This window comes from Eubalaena glacialis, chromosome 3 (assembly GCF_028564815.1).
Source record: "Eubalaena glacialis isolate mEubGla1 chromosome 3, mEubGla1.1.hap2.+ XY, whole genome shotgun sequence".
In the NCBI taxonomy this organism is placed as follows: domain Eukaryota; kingdom Metazoa; phylum Chordata; class Mammalia; order Artiodactyla; family Balaenidae; genus Eubalaena; species Eubalaena glacialis.
The window spans coordinates 142,259,251-142,275,640 of NC_083718.1; the positions used below are offsets into that span (position 1 = coordinate 142,259,251).

Below are 16,390 nucleotides of genomic sequence, written 5' to 3' on the forward strand. Positions count from 1 at the left end.
TAAGTGACATAATAGCCTGATTCTTAAAATCTACTACTCAGGTAGTTTATATGTTATGGTACTACTTCACTTAGTACATTTACTGAAATATTTAATTGTATAATACAAAAGAGCTCTTCAGACTGCTTTTCATTAAAGCACTTATTAACTAATTAACCAATTAAGTAGTGCATCCCTACACACACACATTTTAAAAGCCATATGGCTAGAAAAATAAGCAAAAACAATGTATAGGGCCCCATTGCTAAGGTTTTGCAAGTATGGACACTGTCCTCATTGTGGCACCAAACCTGTACTCCTGAACCCCTTCCAATCTGACTTCTGCATGTACCATACAGGGCTATATGTTCACCAATAACCTCCTAACAGATTCATCCCATCCCCATTGTCCTTTACTTCTCCAACATTTGTCAACAGAGGCCAAACTCTCTATGAAAATCAATAGAGATTATTTCCAAATCTGTATCTGAGCCCTTCTCTCTGTCCCAATCACAAATTTCCCAACTGCTAACCAAAGTAAAAAGGATTTTTTTAAAGAAATTTTTAAAAGAAATTAGCAAAATCTTAAGAAAAAAAGTACTATTGTAGTTAATATTTACTGAGCACTTATTATGAGCTAGGAACTGTGCTAAATGCTTTATAGGCATTATCTCCTTTATTCCTCACAATCACCTTTTAAAGTACTTAGTTAAATTTGATGTGCAGGAAATTAAAGCAAGCTTAGCATCTTATCTAAGTAGTCTGACTCTAAACCTGACTACCTGACAGTAGTCTAACTCTTTAACTTCTTAAAGTGCATACTAAGAGTAGGATTTACTCTGGTTTGCTGTATTTGACTTCATTATCTCCTATACACCCCTCCTGCTCTTCCTGTTTCTTCATTATCACCACAATTCTTTCTTATCTTTCTTTATCTCTCTTGCACCACCCATCTCCTCCTTTCTATTCCCAATGTCAACCATCCAATTGAGATCCTTATCGAATACCTAAAACCTAACTTGTAAAATTCCTCAAGGTTTATTTTTCTAGGCTCTCTTCATGCTAGTATTCCCCAACTCGAAAGTATATAATGATTATCTATAGTTGTTGACCAATAAGGAGAGAGTCAAAGGAAAGAAAACAAACTCTTGTCATGACTATTTTATAAAAGAATATCTTTAACCTTCAATATAAAAAAATCTCCCTGAGAAGGGATTCATCTCAGAACAGAGAAGTCTAACTCATAAATTTAGAATTATGAAAATTCCATTATATTGCCCTTATTTTTTCTCAGGTCACAGCAGATTCAGCAAAACTTTATCATGGACCAGAATTTGGTTAACTTCTGACCTCTAGGACACAATGTAAACTTGGTTGGTATTCAGAGGTCTCTACATTTGGCCCCAAAGTACTCTTCCAACTTGGCTTCCTCCCTATATAAACCTCTTTTCCAACTATCCTGATTTACTCTTTCCCTCTCAAACATGTCTGGTATTTCCTGCTTTTGTGTAAATGGTTTTCTCCATCTCTAATACCCTTCCACTCTGCTCAGCCAAATTCAATCCACCCTCCACGTTGCAAGTGAGTGTCTCATCTCTGTCTCTCTCTCCCTTCATCACTTACCTCATTATCATGGTGCTCTGAGCCACTTGTTTATCACTCACTGAACATCCATTTATACTAAGTATGCTGTCCACAGAGCTAACTATATCCTTCCCTGTTAGATTTTAAGTTTTCTGAGGACAGGGATTCAGACATTTCAGATTCTCCTTTGGAACTAACAAGTTGGATATTTCAATTTTTTATGCCAAAATTGTGGGTGGCTCTCACAATAGATCATGTTGCATTAAAAATGTTGCTCATATATCTTTTTATGACTATTAGGAAAGGCTTATGTTATATTAGAAAATAAGAATGATATAAAATTGCATATATTCTAAGACGTTGTCTTTATAAAAAGAAAACATTCTAGGGAATTCCCTGGCTGTCTAGTGCTTAGGACTCCACACTTTCACTGTTGTGCCCTGGGTTCAATTCCTGGTTGGGGAATTAAGATCCCACAAGCTGCACAGCACGGCCAAAAACAAACGAAGAAGAAAAGAAAAGAAAAGAAAACTTTCTAGGGACTTCCCTGGTGGCACAGTGGTTAAGACTCCACGCTCCCAATGCAGGGGGCCCGGGTTCGATCCCTGGTATGGGAACTAGATCCCACATGCATGCCGCAACTAAGAGTTCACATGCCACAACTAAGGAACCCACCTGCCGCGACTAAGACCCGACGCAACCAAATAAACAAACAAACAAAAAAACTTTCTAATGTATTTCCTATAGTTGTCTCAGGGTGGTCAAAGTCCAAGAGCTTTTTTTTGGGGGGGGCGGGGTAATTATATTTCTATATTTTATATTATAGGAATGTATTATTTTCATAATGATTTTCATCATTTTGAAATATATATTTTTTAAATTGAGAATGTTGCTTCTGAACTTTTCCCTACTCCTAAAGAAACTGCTTCTTTTTTTTTTTTTAAGAAACATTATTTTTTTAAAGGAGGAAAGAGAAAGAGTAGTCGTATTCTTTGCCAGTCAAAGAGGGAACACAGGAGGCTAGCACCTTCAAAAACTGTGCCAAGAAACATTTATTTTTAAATGTGACCACTACAGGACAATATCCAGGAATACCTTCCATTTTCCCATCTCCTACACTGTCCTTTCTCTAACTTCATCACCTAAATTCCTATTCACAGCTTGTTCATTAAGGGAAATTTCTTAATTAATCCCAAATGAATAAGTTACTCTTAAAACTTTTTAACCTTGATATAACTCATTTTGCATAAGTCAGTCCTTAATTTACTCACACTCAAATTTTCTATTTTCTGGGAATCAATCTATTTTAATCTACCTTTCCCTCTACCCAGTAGACTTCCAGAACATCTCATTTCTTTCCACTTAGTATCTGCCTAGGAAATATAAACTCAACCCAAAATAAACAAGCTGCAGAGGAGACGTCTCCTGGAAAATATGATTTTGATGCATTCTAAAGTTGAATAGTATCCATTTTACTGCTACTATTACTTCTAATTTAACTCTCTCATACTATATATATAATTGAATTCACACTTTCCATTCAAGGGGAAACCAGCTCTTGTCTCTCCATTGCAACATTCAGAAATGATGGATTTCCATGACTTTGAGAGCCAACAGGGGTTAGGCAAGCTCATAAAATAACACAGTTCTATGTGGAAAGTCCTCAGAAGAAAGGAAGACCATTTAAGAAGATCTGGAAGGTCCTGCATGGCTGGCCCCTTCCTCTCTCCAGCCCCTTCTTACACTGCCTTGCACTAAGCTCCCACACCAGGTAAATACCAGACATACTCCAAAGACGGAGTTTACCAGGGTTACCAATAAAGCGTCTATTCCTCTCCCTGACACCTTCTGCCCTCTGCGGACTCCAATATCACCTCTCAAATTTCCCTTCAAGCACCACTGCCTATGGGAAGCCACCTGACTCCTTAGCCTTGGTCAAGGATCTTTACATACTCAAATATGAAACTCCTCTTTCTGGAAGTGCTCATCTCAATTTGTACTTACAGAACTATTAGTACAGAGTAACTGAGATATAAGAATGGACCACAAAAAGGTTGAAACATTGAAAATACACTAAAAACTACTGAATTGTACACCTTAAAATGGTGACATTTACGTCATGTGAATTATATCCCAATAATGATTTTTTTTTAATATTTTAATTAATTAATTAATTAATTTTATTTTTGGCTGTGTTGGGTCTTCGTTTCTGCGCGAGGGCTTTCTCCAGCTGTGGCAAGTGGGGGCCACTCTTCATCGCGGTGCGCGGGCCTCTCACTATCGTGGCTTCTCCCGTTGCGGAGCACAGGCTCCAGACACGCACGCTCAGTAGTTGTGGCTCACGGGCCTAGTTGCTCCACGGCACGCGGGATCCTCCCAGACCAGGGCTCGAACCCGTGTGCCCTGTATTGGCAGGCAGACTCTCAACCGCTGCGCCACCAGGGAAGCCCCAATAGTGATTTTTAAGTTAAAAAAATTAAAAAGAAAATTTGGGCCAATCAAAGTTAAATAGGCTTTTTGTCAAGGGACTTCATAGTATTAAAGAAGCTAATATTAAGTGACTCTAAGTCCAGGTTTACCTTGGATTGTCTAGGTTTGCCAGAATAGTCCTAGTTTATACCTGCTGTCTTAGTGTCATGATTAATGGCACACCCTCTCACCCACAAAACTGTCCCAACTTGGACAATAAATTATATGATTACCCTAAGTATGTATAACCAATCTCCAAGAACAGGAGTTTCTCAAATATAGTTGACCATTGCTATGGCTCCTCAGAACAAACTTGAGGAAATGCTACATTAGATGGTAGAATAATACAAAGTCATGGAAATCCATTATTTCTGAACTTTCAGTTGGGGAGACTATAACTCTGAGCCCCAAGAATGGATAATGTGAATTCAAAAATATATTATTAACTGAGAAATTTTTTATAATAGTTATGCTACTGCTGCTAGTTTTCTAATAGGCAACAGTAATATAATGAATACTGTGCTTTTTAAATGAGTAATAAACTAAAGATCTGAAATCAAATAGAAACAAAATACAAGTCTTGCACACAACCCTTAAAAAAATACAGCCCAGGCACAAGTGCAATGGGCTGGGGGTGGGGGTGGGGGGGTGGGCGTGTCACATAGACTTGAGAGGGATTTTCATTGTCAATAAGTGAAATAATCAACAGTGTGTTATGACCACCAAAAAAGCTGTTGTAATATCAAGTTTAATAAACAATATAGGACTTCCCTGGTGGTGCAGTGATTAAGAATCCACCTGCCAATGCAAGGGACATGGGTTCGAGCCCTAGCCCGGGAAGATCCCACATTCTGCGGAGCAACTAAGCCCGTGCGCCACAACTACTGAGCCTGCGCACCACAACTACTGAAACCCACGGGCCTAGAGCCCATGCTCCGCAACAAGAGAAGCCACCACAATGAGAAGCCCGCGCACTGCAATGAAGAGTAGCCCCCGCTCGCTGCAACTAGAGAAAGCCCGTGCGCAGCAATGAAGACCCAACACAGCCAAAAATAAATAAATAATAAATAAATAAATTTTTAAAAAAATTTTTTTAAATAAATAAATAAATAAACAATATAGTATGCAGAATGTGAATTTCAATATGCCTATCTTATTGATCAGACCATAGCTAAAATATCATGTTCAATTGTGAGAGCGTGTGATGGAGTAGAAAGAACACTAGCTTTGCCATTGGACAGTCTTGGAATCACATCATGGTTCCAGCATTAATAGCTCTGTGACTATAGGTAAACCACTGAAACTCTGAAACTCAGCATTCTCATCTATAAAATGGACTAATGATACTACTAGCTAGACTGCTGCCACAAGTATATGTGAGAATACCTGCAAAAGGCCTAAAAACTGCATAGGAAGAGAAAATGTTAGCTGCTATTGTTAACTGTTTTGTATGACTTGTTTCTTATTCTCTTTATAATAATGTTTTCAGAATTGTCAGAAAAAAAATTAGCAAAACACAAAATGAACATCCTTCCTCACCTGCTAGCTATACTCCCTGGCTGCACTTCCTTCACGAAAATGTCGACTTCTCCCAGATTTTGACCTCTGAAGGCTACCACACTGAATCCAAGGCCTCCAGTTGAGGGCCGTTCTATATCTATATATTCAATTTGCCGGCCCTAATGAAGGGGGATTTAAAAAAAAAAAAAAAAGTCAGTGAAGTTTACATTTAACCAACACACCCTTTCCGAAGAACTGAAGTTTCTATTTGTGAATAGCCCCAAAATAACTTCTCCTAAGTCATTTCTAGAAAACCAAATAAACTCAGCATTTCAGTAATAAATTATTTATGGAAATCCTCTCACTTGATTATTTTCAGGAGAACACAAGAGGACATGGGCAGTGTTCTGCAACCTCAGGGAATTGGAGAGGTATTTTCACACTTCATTCACAGTATGAGATGAATTCCTAGCTGGATGAAAATTCCTGAGAAAAATGTCTTTTCCCATAGTAAATTCTAAATTACTTTGTACACGGAATTTCTCAAATTCTCTTGAAGCAAAATAAATTTTTAAACGAGGAAAATAAATTAGATTTATCAAAAATATACTAGTGTTGAGCCCTAAGTCAGAAGAAGCTGCATTTTTTAGGGTTCTGTTTTTAATTCTATCATGATAAATTAATATTCCATTTTATTAGGTTAATTCAAAAGATTATGGAAAGGCCACCATTCAAATGGGTTTACCTGTGACAAACAAGTATTTTATTACTTTAGCTAATAATTGCACTTATGACATGAAAACATCATAAATGTAATCAACTAATAAAAGCATCACATAAAAATAATTATTAGTCAAATTAAGGGTATAGAGCAGTAAGATCAAACAAGGAATTAGGTATAGAACATTATTTAACTATTACACCTTAAACAGATTCTTTTTAACTTTCAAACTCAAGTTTCATTTTTTAGGATACTTGTTAGAAGGTATGGCGAACAAACAGAAAACTAACATACAAAAATTCAACTGTCTATTATTTAATTTTTAATAGGTATTAAGAATAAAATGGATTACTCTTTCAAATGTTTCCCTAGATTTTCCAAATTATGTTAGTTCTAACTCCCATTAATTCTTTTTTACATAAAATTTAAAATAGTTTCAAAGGAGTTACATCACTTCTGGTAGACATATTAATTTTCCTCCTATGAGCAAAACCATAAGAATCTTTTTCCTTACAAGTGTACAGATGTGTCAAATTGGAGTCAGTGTCTTGAAAACTCTCCTCACCACACACATGGATATTTTCCTTATGTAATTTTAAACAAATAAATTTCCAACACACATATTAGAAAATAGTATCAATTCCTCCTAACAATATAAAACCACAAGCAAACAAAACACAGACTAACACATTTTAAAGGCAAAAAGAGTGAGTGTAGGTTTCTTTTTTAACCTATAATAGGAGAAATAAAACTAAATATTCCCATGACAAGATATAACTTTACCTGAGCCATCTGTTGCATGATTGAGTTAAAATCTTCATTTCCCAACTTTGGGGTCCAAGGAAACAACCCAGATACAGTCAAGTTATTAGAGCACCTATGGGCATTCCCATTAGTAATGGCACCATCCGTGAACACCAATAAACCTTTCCTAGAAAAATCAAAGTTGGCTGAACAATCTGAGGGTAGATGGCTGAGCTGTTGGAGAAAAAAAAAGAGAGAGAGAAAATTATCAACAGAAACCTATAGACAAAAAATATTTCTATTTATTAAATATTATTTTTGTCCATCACATGAATAATGGCACGCTAAATACATACACACGAAAGAAATAAGATACAGATACATGAATCTGTGTTTATAAGGCTATAAATTTTTTATTTAGTATTACACAAAATGTTTAATTTGTTCTCATTTCCTGCCTTCTACGATTACCTCAAGTTAATAGCATGTTCAACAGCTTATTACACTTCAGATACACAGACACATTCAGTCATATAAACATGCATATAAGACACTGAGCCCTTTTGCACTTATCTATACATTTCCATGTGGAGAGGCACAAAAGATCTGCAGGTGGTATATAACAAAAATAACTCAGTATTTATTAAGTGCTTGCTATAAGCAAAGTACTATACCAAAACTCTTACGTAATATCTCATTTAATCCTTACAATAGCCCTAGGAGATATCCTTATTTCTTTTTGTGAACATAAGAACTGAGGCACACAGGGATTAAGTAACTTGCCCAAGATTAGTAGCAGATGAATTTCAGAGTCACTTAAACACTAATTAAAAAAAAAAAAAATTGGGGGAGAATCCAGTAATTATGGAAAAAGGAAAACAGAAGTTAATTTTTAAAATATCATTGGCTGAAATGAGTGCCAACACAATGGAACAAAGGTAACAGCAAGAACAAATGTCAACAGGACTTCATAGAAAAAATCAACACCCGTAGAAACTCTACGAAAACAATGACAGGAAAAAAATCACGGGGATTTCATAGTTGAATGAATACGATATGATTATTTATATAACAACTGCAAACTATATAAATATAAAAGATTGTTATTATGATGAAGAGGCTGGTTAAGTCCACTCTTAGTCCAGTAACGGTGATTGATTTGTAGTGATCTTTCCCAATTTCTATTCCTACCAACAGCATTCACTGCTGTGATATACTCATTCCATGATCAGAGAATACAGAAATCTAACCTTCAATATGGGGAGTGCTAAAATTCTGGTATAAATTTTGGTCTAAAGACAGAAATTCACAGTAAGACATATGTGCAGAATTTAATCCTTAGTTATACAAAAATCACTTGCTAAATACTTATGGATAGGCATTTTGGTTTATCAGCAAAAAGCATTTTTTTCCAAATTTTAATTTTCACCTAACAACTCTGCTACATTATCTTCAATTACATTTAAAATTCTGCCCAAATTTAATCTATAAGATAGCTACTATTCAAGTTCAGCTTCTAGAACAGATGGTTTAAAATCAATTTGCCATCCCTGACCCCAAAAGAGAACAACCAAGAGGACAGTTAAAACTCTTAATTTACGTCACTCTAAGCAGAGGTGCTATGAGTCCTGTAATTCTGAAGAAAATGTTGAGAATTCTCAAAGCATCTGACCTTTACATAAATAAGTACAAAAACCATATTCCAAAGCCAAACACAAAATTTATTACCAAAATTTTTAAACTATCCATGCCAATGCTACCCACAGGTCACAAGTCCCAATACAGTCTCTTTGCTGAATTAAGAGTAGACAGTTTGCACCTATCTCCTTCTATATTTCTTTGCTGGTTTGAATATATCAACATGTAAAACCCTGATGGGTAACTTACTTGCCCCTTCAGTTGCTTGATGGACTGTTGAAGAGTGAGTATCTGGTTGAAAAGAGGGCTCTTTAGTGTCTCATAAAACATAGAGAGCTTCTCATTCTGCGAAGTGTCACCCTTCTCCTGCAATTTTATTTTCAAGCGATCAAGAACTTGCAGGACCTGCAATTTATCTTGTTTGAAGAAGGATAATAAGAGTACAAGTTAAATCCCATCTCATATTCCACTTCTGAATAATTAATTTAATGATAGAAGTATATATCTAGTTTACCTGTAGCAGGATTTTCAGGCATTTTGAATTATTGTCTTCAATCACTTTTAAAGAAACCTAAAGAAAAAATTTTAAATAAAAAAAAAAGATTTACCATTAGTGTATACAAGTCTATAGCCCTATAGAAAAATTAAAGAAAACCTCAAGAACATTCTCCATCAAAAGACTTCACTCAGGGCCTTCCTGGTGCCACAGTGGTTAAGAATCCACCTGCCAATACAGGGCACATGGGTTTGAGCCCTGATCCGGGAAGATCCCACATGCCGCGGAGCAACTAAGCCTGTGCGCCACAACTACTGAGCCTACGCTCTAGAGCCTGTGAGCCACAACTACTGAAGCCCATGTGCTGCAACTACTGAAGCCCATGCGCCTAGAGCCCGTGCTCTGCAACAGGAGAAGCCACTGCAATGAGAAGCCCCTGTACCACAACAAAGAGTTGCCTCCGCTCACTGCAACCAGAGAAAGCCTGGGCACAGCAACAAGGACCCAACACAGCCACCCAAAAAAAAAAAAAAACAAGAAACTTCATTCAGGAAATTCAGATTAAAAGCCACTACACAGCCACTAAGATGGCTAAAAACCAAAACAACAGATAATACTAAGCGTTGACAAAGATGTGAAGCAACTGGAACTCTGATACGTTGCTAGTAGGAATGTAAAATGGCACAAACACTTTGAATAATTGTTTGGCAGTTTTCTGAAAGTTAAGACTACACTTACTATATGACCCAGCACTTCCACTCCTAAATACTTACCCAAGAGAAATGAAAATGTATGCTTGCAAAAGACTTATAAAAGAATGTTCAGGGAATTCCCTGGAGGTCCAGTGGTTAGGACTCGGTGCTTTCACTGCCGAGGGCCTGAGTCCAATCTCTGGTCAGGGAACTAAGATCCAGTAAGCCACAGGGTTTGGCCAAAAAAACAAAAGGAACAAAAAAAAAACAAAAAAGAATGTTCACAGAATTTTTATTTATAAAAGCCCAAAACTAGAAAAACCCAAATGTCTAATAATAGATGAATGGATAAATCAGTTATGGTATGTAAGCATAATAAAATACCCAGAAATAAAAAGGGAAAACATTACTGACACACAGAACATGGGTGACTCTCAAAAACAGTATGTTGAGGGAAAGAAAACAGACAAAATGGATGTAAGTTGTATGATTCCATTCATATGAAGTTGAATCTACAGTTATAGATTAGTTTACCTGGGCAGGGTGGAAAGGAGTTGACTGGGAAGACATTTGAGGGAGATTTTTTGGGGGTGATGGGAATGTTATGTTTTGAAAGGAGTATTGTTTACACAGATGTATACATTTGTCAAACTTCATTGAACTATATATTTTTAATTGTTTTATTGTATGTAAGTTATACTTTAATAAAGTTAATTTTTAAAAAAAAAGACTCTAGACTGGAAAGAAATATACAAAAAAGGGATCAAGAAGATATTAGAGAGATTAGGGGAAAAACCCCTCAAACTAGTCATCTGAGAGAGTCTCCAAAAGGTAATCCCAATTTGGCATTTTCCATGCATAATTTTTTTTTAATTCCAGTGATTTGCTGAAACCTAGCCTAACATGTAATCAAAACTCAAAAAGCTGGGACTTCCCTGGTGGCGCAGTGGTTAAGAATCCACCTGCCAATGCAGGGGACACAGGTTCAAGCCCTGGTCCGGGAAGATCCCACATGCCACGGAGCAACTAAGCCCGTGCACCACAACTGCTGAACCTGCACTCGAGCTCGCGTGCCTAGAGCCCGTGCTCCGCAACAAGAGAAGCCACCGCAATGAGAAGCCTGCGCACCACAATGAAGAGTAGCCCCCACTCGCCGCAACTAAAGCTTGCATGCAGCAACAAAGACCCAACACAGCCAAAAACATATAAATAAATAAATTCATTTAAAAAAACCCTCAAAAAGCTAGCAAACCCTTTGCTGTGTCAAAAATGGCACTTTCACAGTGGTCATTTTCACTAGTGGTACACTGTTATAATAAACCATCTAAGAAATATGAGCACTATACAGTCAAAATGTTCTTACATCATCCCTGGATACAGTTGCTAAACACAATCTTTATCTTCTAATTCAAGGTCATTAAGTAAGAAAGCATATTAAAAACCAGTAAGGAATGCCTTTGGCGTTGATAAAAGGTTCATGTATTCCATCAAAATATTCACGGGATTCCATGAGAACTACCAAAAGAACTGCTGAATAGAGCATCACAGAAACACTTCTGACGTGCTCAGCATCTCAACTGTGAAACCCTTAAAACCACCCATTGACAGGTAACTGTGAATAACGGAAGGGCAGTCACAATGGCACTGTCCTTTTCTGTAGCAGCACTAGCCTAAAAGGACTGACAAGAGCAGTTTTGTGATCATTAATACATCAGCCTCTCTAAATCAAAGAAGGTAAGCTAAAACTATGAGGTGCTATTTTTTATTGTTAGATTGGCATTTTTTTCTAATAATAGACTGTACTCCAGATATCACAGAAAAACAGGTGGGAATATAAACTTGCACATTCTTTTAGGAGAGCAACTGAGCAATATCTATCAATATATTAAATTTATATTCTCTTCTAGCCAGAATATCTCTTCTGAGTGTCTCTCCTAAAGAAGTATTTGCAAAAAGGCACACAGATGTGTGTACAAGCATATTTACTGCATTGTTTTTAATAACAAAACTCCTAGAAAAATTCAACTATCAAACGTAATCAGCCATTAAAATAATAAAGTTGGTCGGAAAGTACTGAAACAGGAATGGGTAGGAAACGGTTAACAGCAAGCCTGTGGCTCAATCCTTCAGCTGGGGATTCCCAGCTTGATACCAGACCTCCATGCAAACAAGCTAAAGGTTTTTAATAGATAACAGAGTCCTCATTTTAAAATGTCAGGAAATACCTGATCTATCTTAATTGCTTTTGTAAATAATCTGAGAACATATGGATTTATAGAGCTTGGCTGGCTGGAACATGGGAGGTAATCACAAAGACATTTTCTATTTGGGTAACTAATGGAGTACAAACCTTGGGATTCCCCAAACAGAAGAGGCTTCCTTTAAGAAAATGTTTCTGTATATATTGTTCACAACTTGTCTGATAACCCAAAACAAACAAACAAAAATGTGTCCCAAGGTTGAATTTTGCTCCTGTAAACACACTAAAAATCACAGTAAAAGTCTGTTATGAATATGTTTATAAGTGACGTCACATCAGTCTATATGTAAGTAGGTATTTTAAGCATGCTGATAATATGTCCTAATATGAGAAAGTGACATTCTTTGGAAGCTGTGTCTACTGGCTGGGGGCCCCTCCAGCAAGGAATGTTGGTGCCTAGCTCCTGTGTTAGCCTCCTGCCTGTAACATTCAAGTCATGACTAAGGTTGGTGTTGGGTAAGATCTCTCATTTACAGGAGGATGCTTTGGCAATTCAAACCTTTGTGTTAATACAGGGACATTATCTAATACATACAACCCAACAGGGAAGACAGCAAGTTTCAGGATATATGTATTATTTGCCCCTTTTTGTAAGGAAAAAAATATATATTTGTGTGTGCATAGGTTTCTAGATTTAGAAAGATAGTCAATTTAATAATACTGCTAACTTACAGGAAGGAAAAGTAGGGATGGGGAAATAAAAAATTAGAGTTTTACTTTGTAGATACTAGTGTTGTTTGAATTTTATTTAAAAAGCATGTATTATGTTTATAACTTGAAAGGTAAAAGGGACAAAAAGATAATGGCTAAGATGGCCTAATGAGAGAGCAAGACAGATACACAGCAAGATAATGACAACACAATAGGATAATTATATTGTAAGGCACATATATACAATGGCAAAGGTGTGTACCATGTGCTCAGAGAAATCATAAAAGCAGAGTGACTCCCCTGCCTGGGGAAGTTTGGGAATGCTGGAATGAGAACACAGTAGAGACCTCTCTCGTAAAAGAAAAAGAATGGAGTGGAAAAGCAGAGTGACCATTTGTCCTCATTTGCCTGAAATAGTCTCAGATTACCCAGCATCATTATTAATAGCGGTCCACTTCACTCTCAAAGTGTTCTAGTTTGAATGACATATAGGGCTGCCCTAAGTTAGTGCTTCTCAAATTTTAGTGTGCATCAGAATCACCTTGAGGGCTTGCTAAAACACAAATTGCAGGGCCCACTCCCAATGTTTCTGATTCTGTACGTCTAAGGTGAACCCTGAGAACCTCGTCTCTAACAAAGTTTCCCTGTGATCCCGGTGCAGCTAGTCTAGAGACCACTATTTGAGAACTGCTGCATAAAGGTGTAAAAGTGCACGACTGTCAGTGAAACTAGTAACTAGCTCTAAATGAACTGTTGTAAGGTCTCTAAAAGCAACAGAAAGGGCAAAAAAGTAATTTAGACCAGTGTTACTACAAGTGTGGACTGTGGATTGATGCTTGACCCACAAAGAGGTAAGTACCAAAACTGGGAATAAGCATTTAGAAATCGTGGAATGCGGCAGAGTCATGTAGATCTATTAAATTTAGTAATACAAAACACAACTTACATTGTACTTATTTTTGTAATTTCATTTTTCCAACAACTCATTTTTCTAATAATTTTATAAAAATGTCAGTCCTTGAAAGACTGAGGGAGGGGAACCATAATCTTTTACCACCGATAGTTTGAGAAACACTGGTTTAGATAGACTATTTTGAGAGGGTTCTTATAAATAACGCTAAGTAGACTGGTCTTTATCCTGTAAGCAGCAGGAAGTAATCAAAGGCTTTTAAGTAGGGAAGTATTGAGTCCAGATTTCTATTTAAAAAGGTGATTCTGGTAACAGGATAGATTAGTGGTCTTCAAACATTTTTAAACACACATTCCTATCAATAAAAATGTATGTTGACCACTCACCTTGTTTTTTATAATTATAAACATATTAATATATTTATATGTCATATGTGTTTTAAAACATATATAAAATAGAAACATCATGAGAGTAAGGTAAAAACTAAAAAGCAAGATTTTATTGTCATTCTCCTACTCTCCCAGTAGATTGTCCTGCACATTTTGGAAACCATGGTAGTAGATGTCTCTCGGTAAGGGTTAAGGTTAGAAACTGGTTGGCCATCCAACCCTATGACTCATATTTAATAAAAGCTAAACTATGTTCACAAAGCAGGCCTGGAAAAGTACTACAATTTCATGGCGTTGGGTAATATATAGGGAAGGGCACTAAGGCCTTCAGAGTATATGAGGACAGAAGAAGAAATGCAATTAACTCTATAGCTGAACATCCAGGAAGTCGCACGTACACTAAATGGAACCTATGATTCACTCATTTTATGGTCATAGGAAATCTTCAACCAAAGAATTTTGACCTGTTTGGCCTGGCTAAGAAACTAACAGGGCTTACAGCAAGGAATTTCAAGTTTGTTTAAACATGGTAAAGCTGAGTCTACCTTGTCATAGACAGGCTACCTACAATCAGTCAGAGCCTAGACATTAAAATGCCACAGTGTGCCGCTGTCCTCATAGTTGCACAGCCTCCAGAAAACCAGTAGTTTTTTATGTTTAACAGCTTCCACTCCATCACTGATCAAGAGAGTTTGTGCCATGAATTTTTCATGTCTGGTTCACTGTGGTATTTGATTGAAGGAAATTATTATAATATTGTGGCTTTTAAAAAACACCCATGCCCCTAGCCATCACCAATTAAAGCAATATTTGAGAAAAGCTGATGCAGAGTTAGAAATTTAATTTGATTCACATTTCTAGGTGGAGGAAACTTATTGAAAAGATTTATTAACCACCTCAGTTCAAGAATGTAGGCCAATTAAGGACCCTGAGAAACACACTCTCCTGACTCCCAGTAGCACACAAAAATGTAACTCCCTAAGACATCTTATGTTTCTTTCTTGAACTGAACAAGATATCTTATACCTTGAAAATTTGGTTTAACAAGACATCTTATACTTCTATCTTAAAAAACTGAGAGAAAAGATTACTGGCAATCTGTTTGGGGAAGTACAGGTAGTCAGCCTGTAACTGCAGGTGTGAATTGGACAGATCACTCTTAGACTACATGTAACTCCTCAATGGCAATTCCCCAGAGCTCAAGGGAACTAGGGACTCTGAACAATCTAAATGCTATTAACTGTAGATGAAGTCATGATTTCAGAAGTTATTCAAAAATTGAAGTCTATGAACAACTTTAAATTTCTTTTGCTTCCTTTGGAGTGCAAAGCTCAGATTGTGTTTAGTTACCATGGCTTTGTCCTCAAAGCTCAGCATTTATGAGGTACTGATTAAATGGAACACAAACCCACCTTGCCAGAGAGTAATGGTGGCTCTTCACTCAAACTACACATAAACACATCTGCTGTCATCCTAATGTATAGTCAAGACAGGTGTCCTGGCCTTGTGTCCCTATCAAATGGCAAGGCCTTTTCTAAACCCCTTAGATGTAAAAAATACTATATTTTTGGCTGCTGCCAAAACACTGTACTCCTGGAATTTTGGAAAAAGATATATATAAATTCCAAAACCATCCTGATATTTTGGGGCCATGTGCCTAAGCCATAGGCAACTTTTATCTCCACTTAATGCTGGACATTTAGGACATCAAAGCTGAAAGATACCATGTTAAACTCAGAATCAGAACTGAAAATTGAGTCACTTCATCAGAATAATCCAATTAGCTATACACTAGTTTTTCTCATTGAACTATTCAAAGTTAACCAATGCATATCAGTTTCTGCCTGTAACTTGGCCACTGTGTATGAACAAAGTTAAACTGCTTTATGATATGCTCTTGTATTCCTGTTGGTGGCAGTTTTCTCCAATGATCAGCAAAAAATACAAATCTGGGCAATTTTCACACTTAGGGATCTCTGATGTGTAGCCAGTCACTCACTGAAAGAACCAGGCATTCATGCTCCTCACTAATGATTAGTTTCCACCTCAGATATTCTGTTCAATTCTCCCCACATTGCAGACCGTGTGCCCTTAGCTTCTCTCCAGAAATAGAGTCATGCCACTTTTGGCATGCTTGTGATATTCAAAACAATCCTAACAAATTGCAAACTAGGCCAAACTATGCTTTGGACACCCTTCCCACTAATGTTCACCATTCTTCCTTCTCTTGGTCTTTTCCCAAAATCCATTTTATCTGTCACTAATTCAAGTAACTAGTTTTTTGGTGTCTACTGTGAGCATTGCAGGATCTTCTGTATAATATCTCATTTATCTTCTTAACAAATGTATAATCTCCA

The 16,390-nt window shown here is 36.8% G+C and overlaps 1 protein-coding gene across 5 annotated transcripts in view; it reads right to left on the bottom strand.

Moving 5' to 3' along the window:
* The window catches only part of PATJ (PATJ crumbs cell polarity complex component), a 350,262-nt gene that overhangs the window by 329,672 nt on the left and 4,200 nt on the right, over nt 1–16,390 (bottom strand). For all 5 annotated transcript variants that reach the window (XM_061184132.1, XM_061184131.1, XM_061184130.1 and 2 more), the window contains exons 2-5: nt 9,150–9,206; nt 8,885–9,051; nt 7,037–7,231; nt 5,572–5,711 (exon numbers count right to left, since the gene is read on the bottom strand). In XM_061184132.1, the coding sequence (XP_061040115.1) occupies nt 5,572–5,711; nt 7,037–7,231; nt 8,885–9,051; nt 9,150–9,171 (524 nt within the window). In that variant the 5' untranslated portion in view covers nt 9,172–9,206. The remainder of the gene's footprint in view (nt 1–5,571; nt 5,712–7,036; nt 7,232–8,884; nt 9,052–9,149; nt 9,207–16,390) is intronic.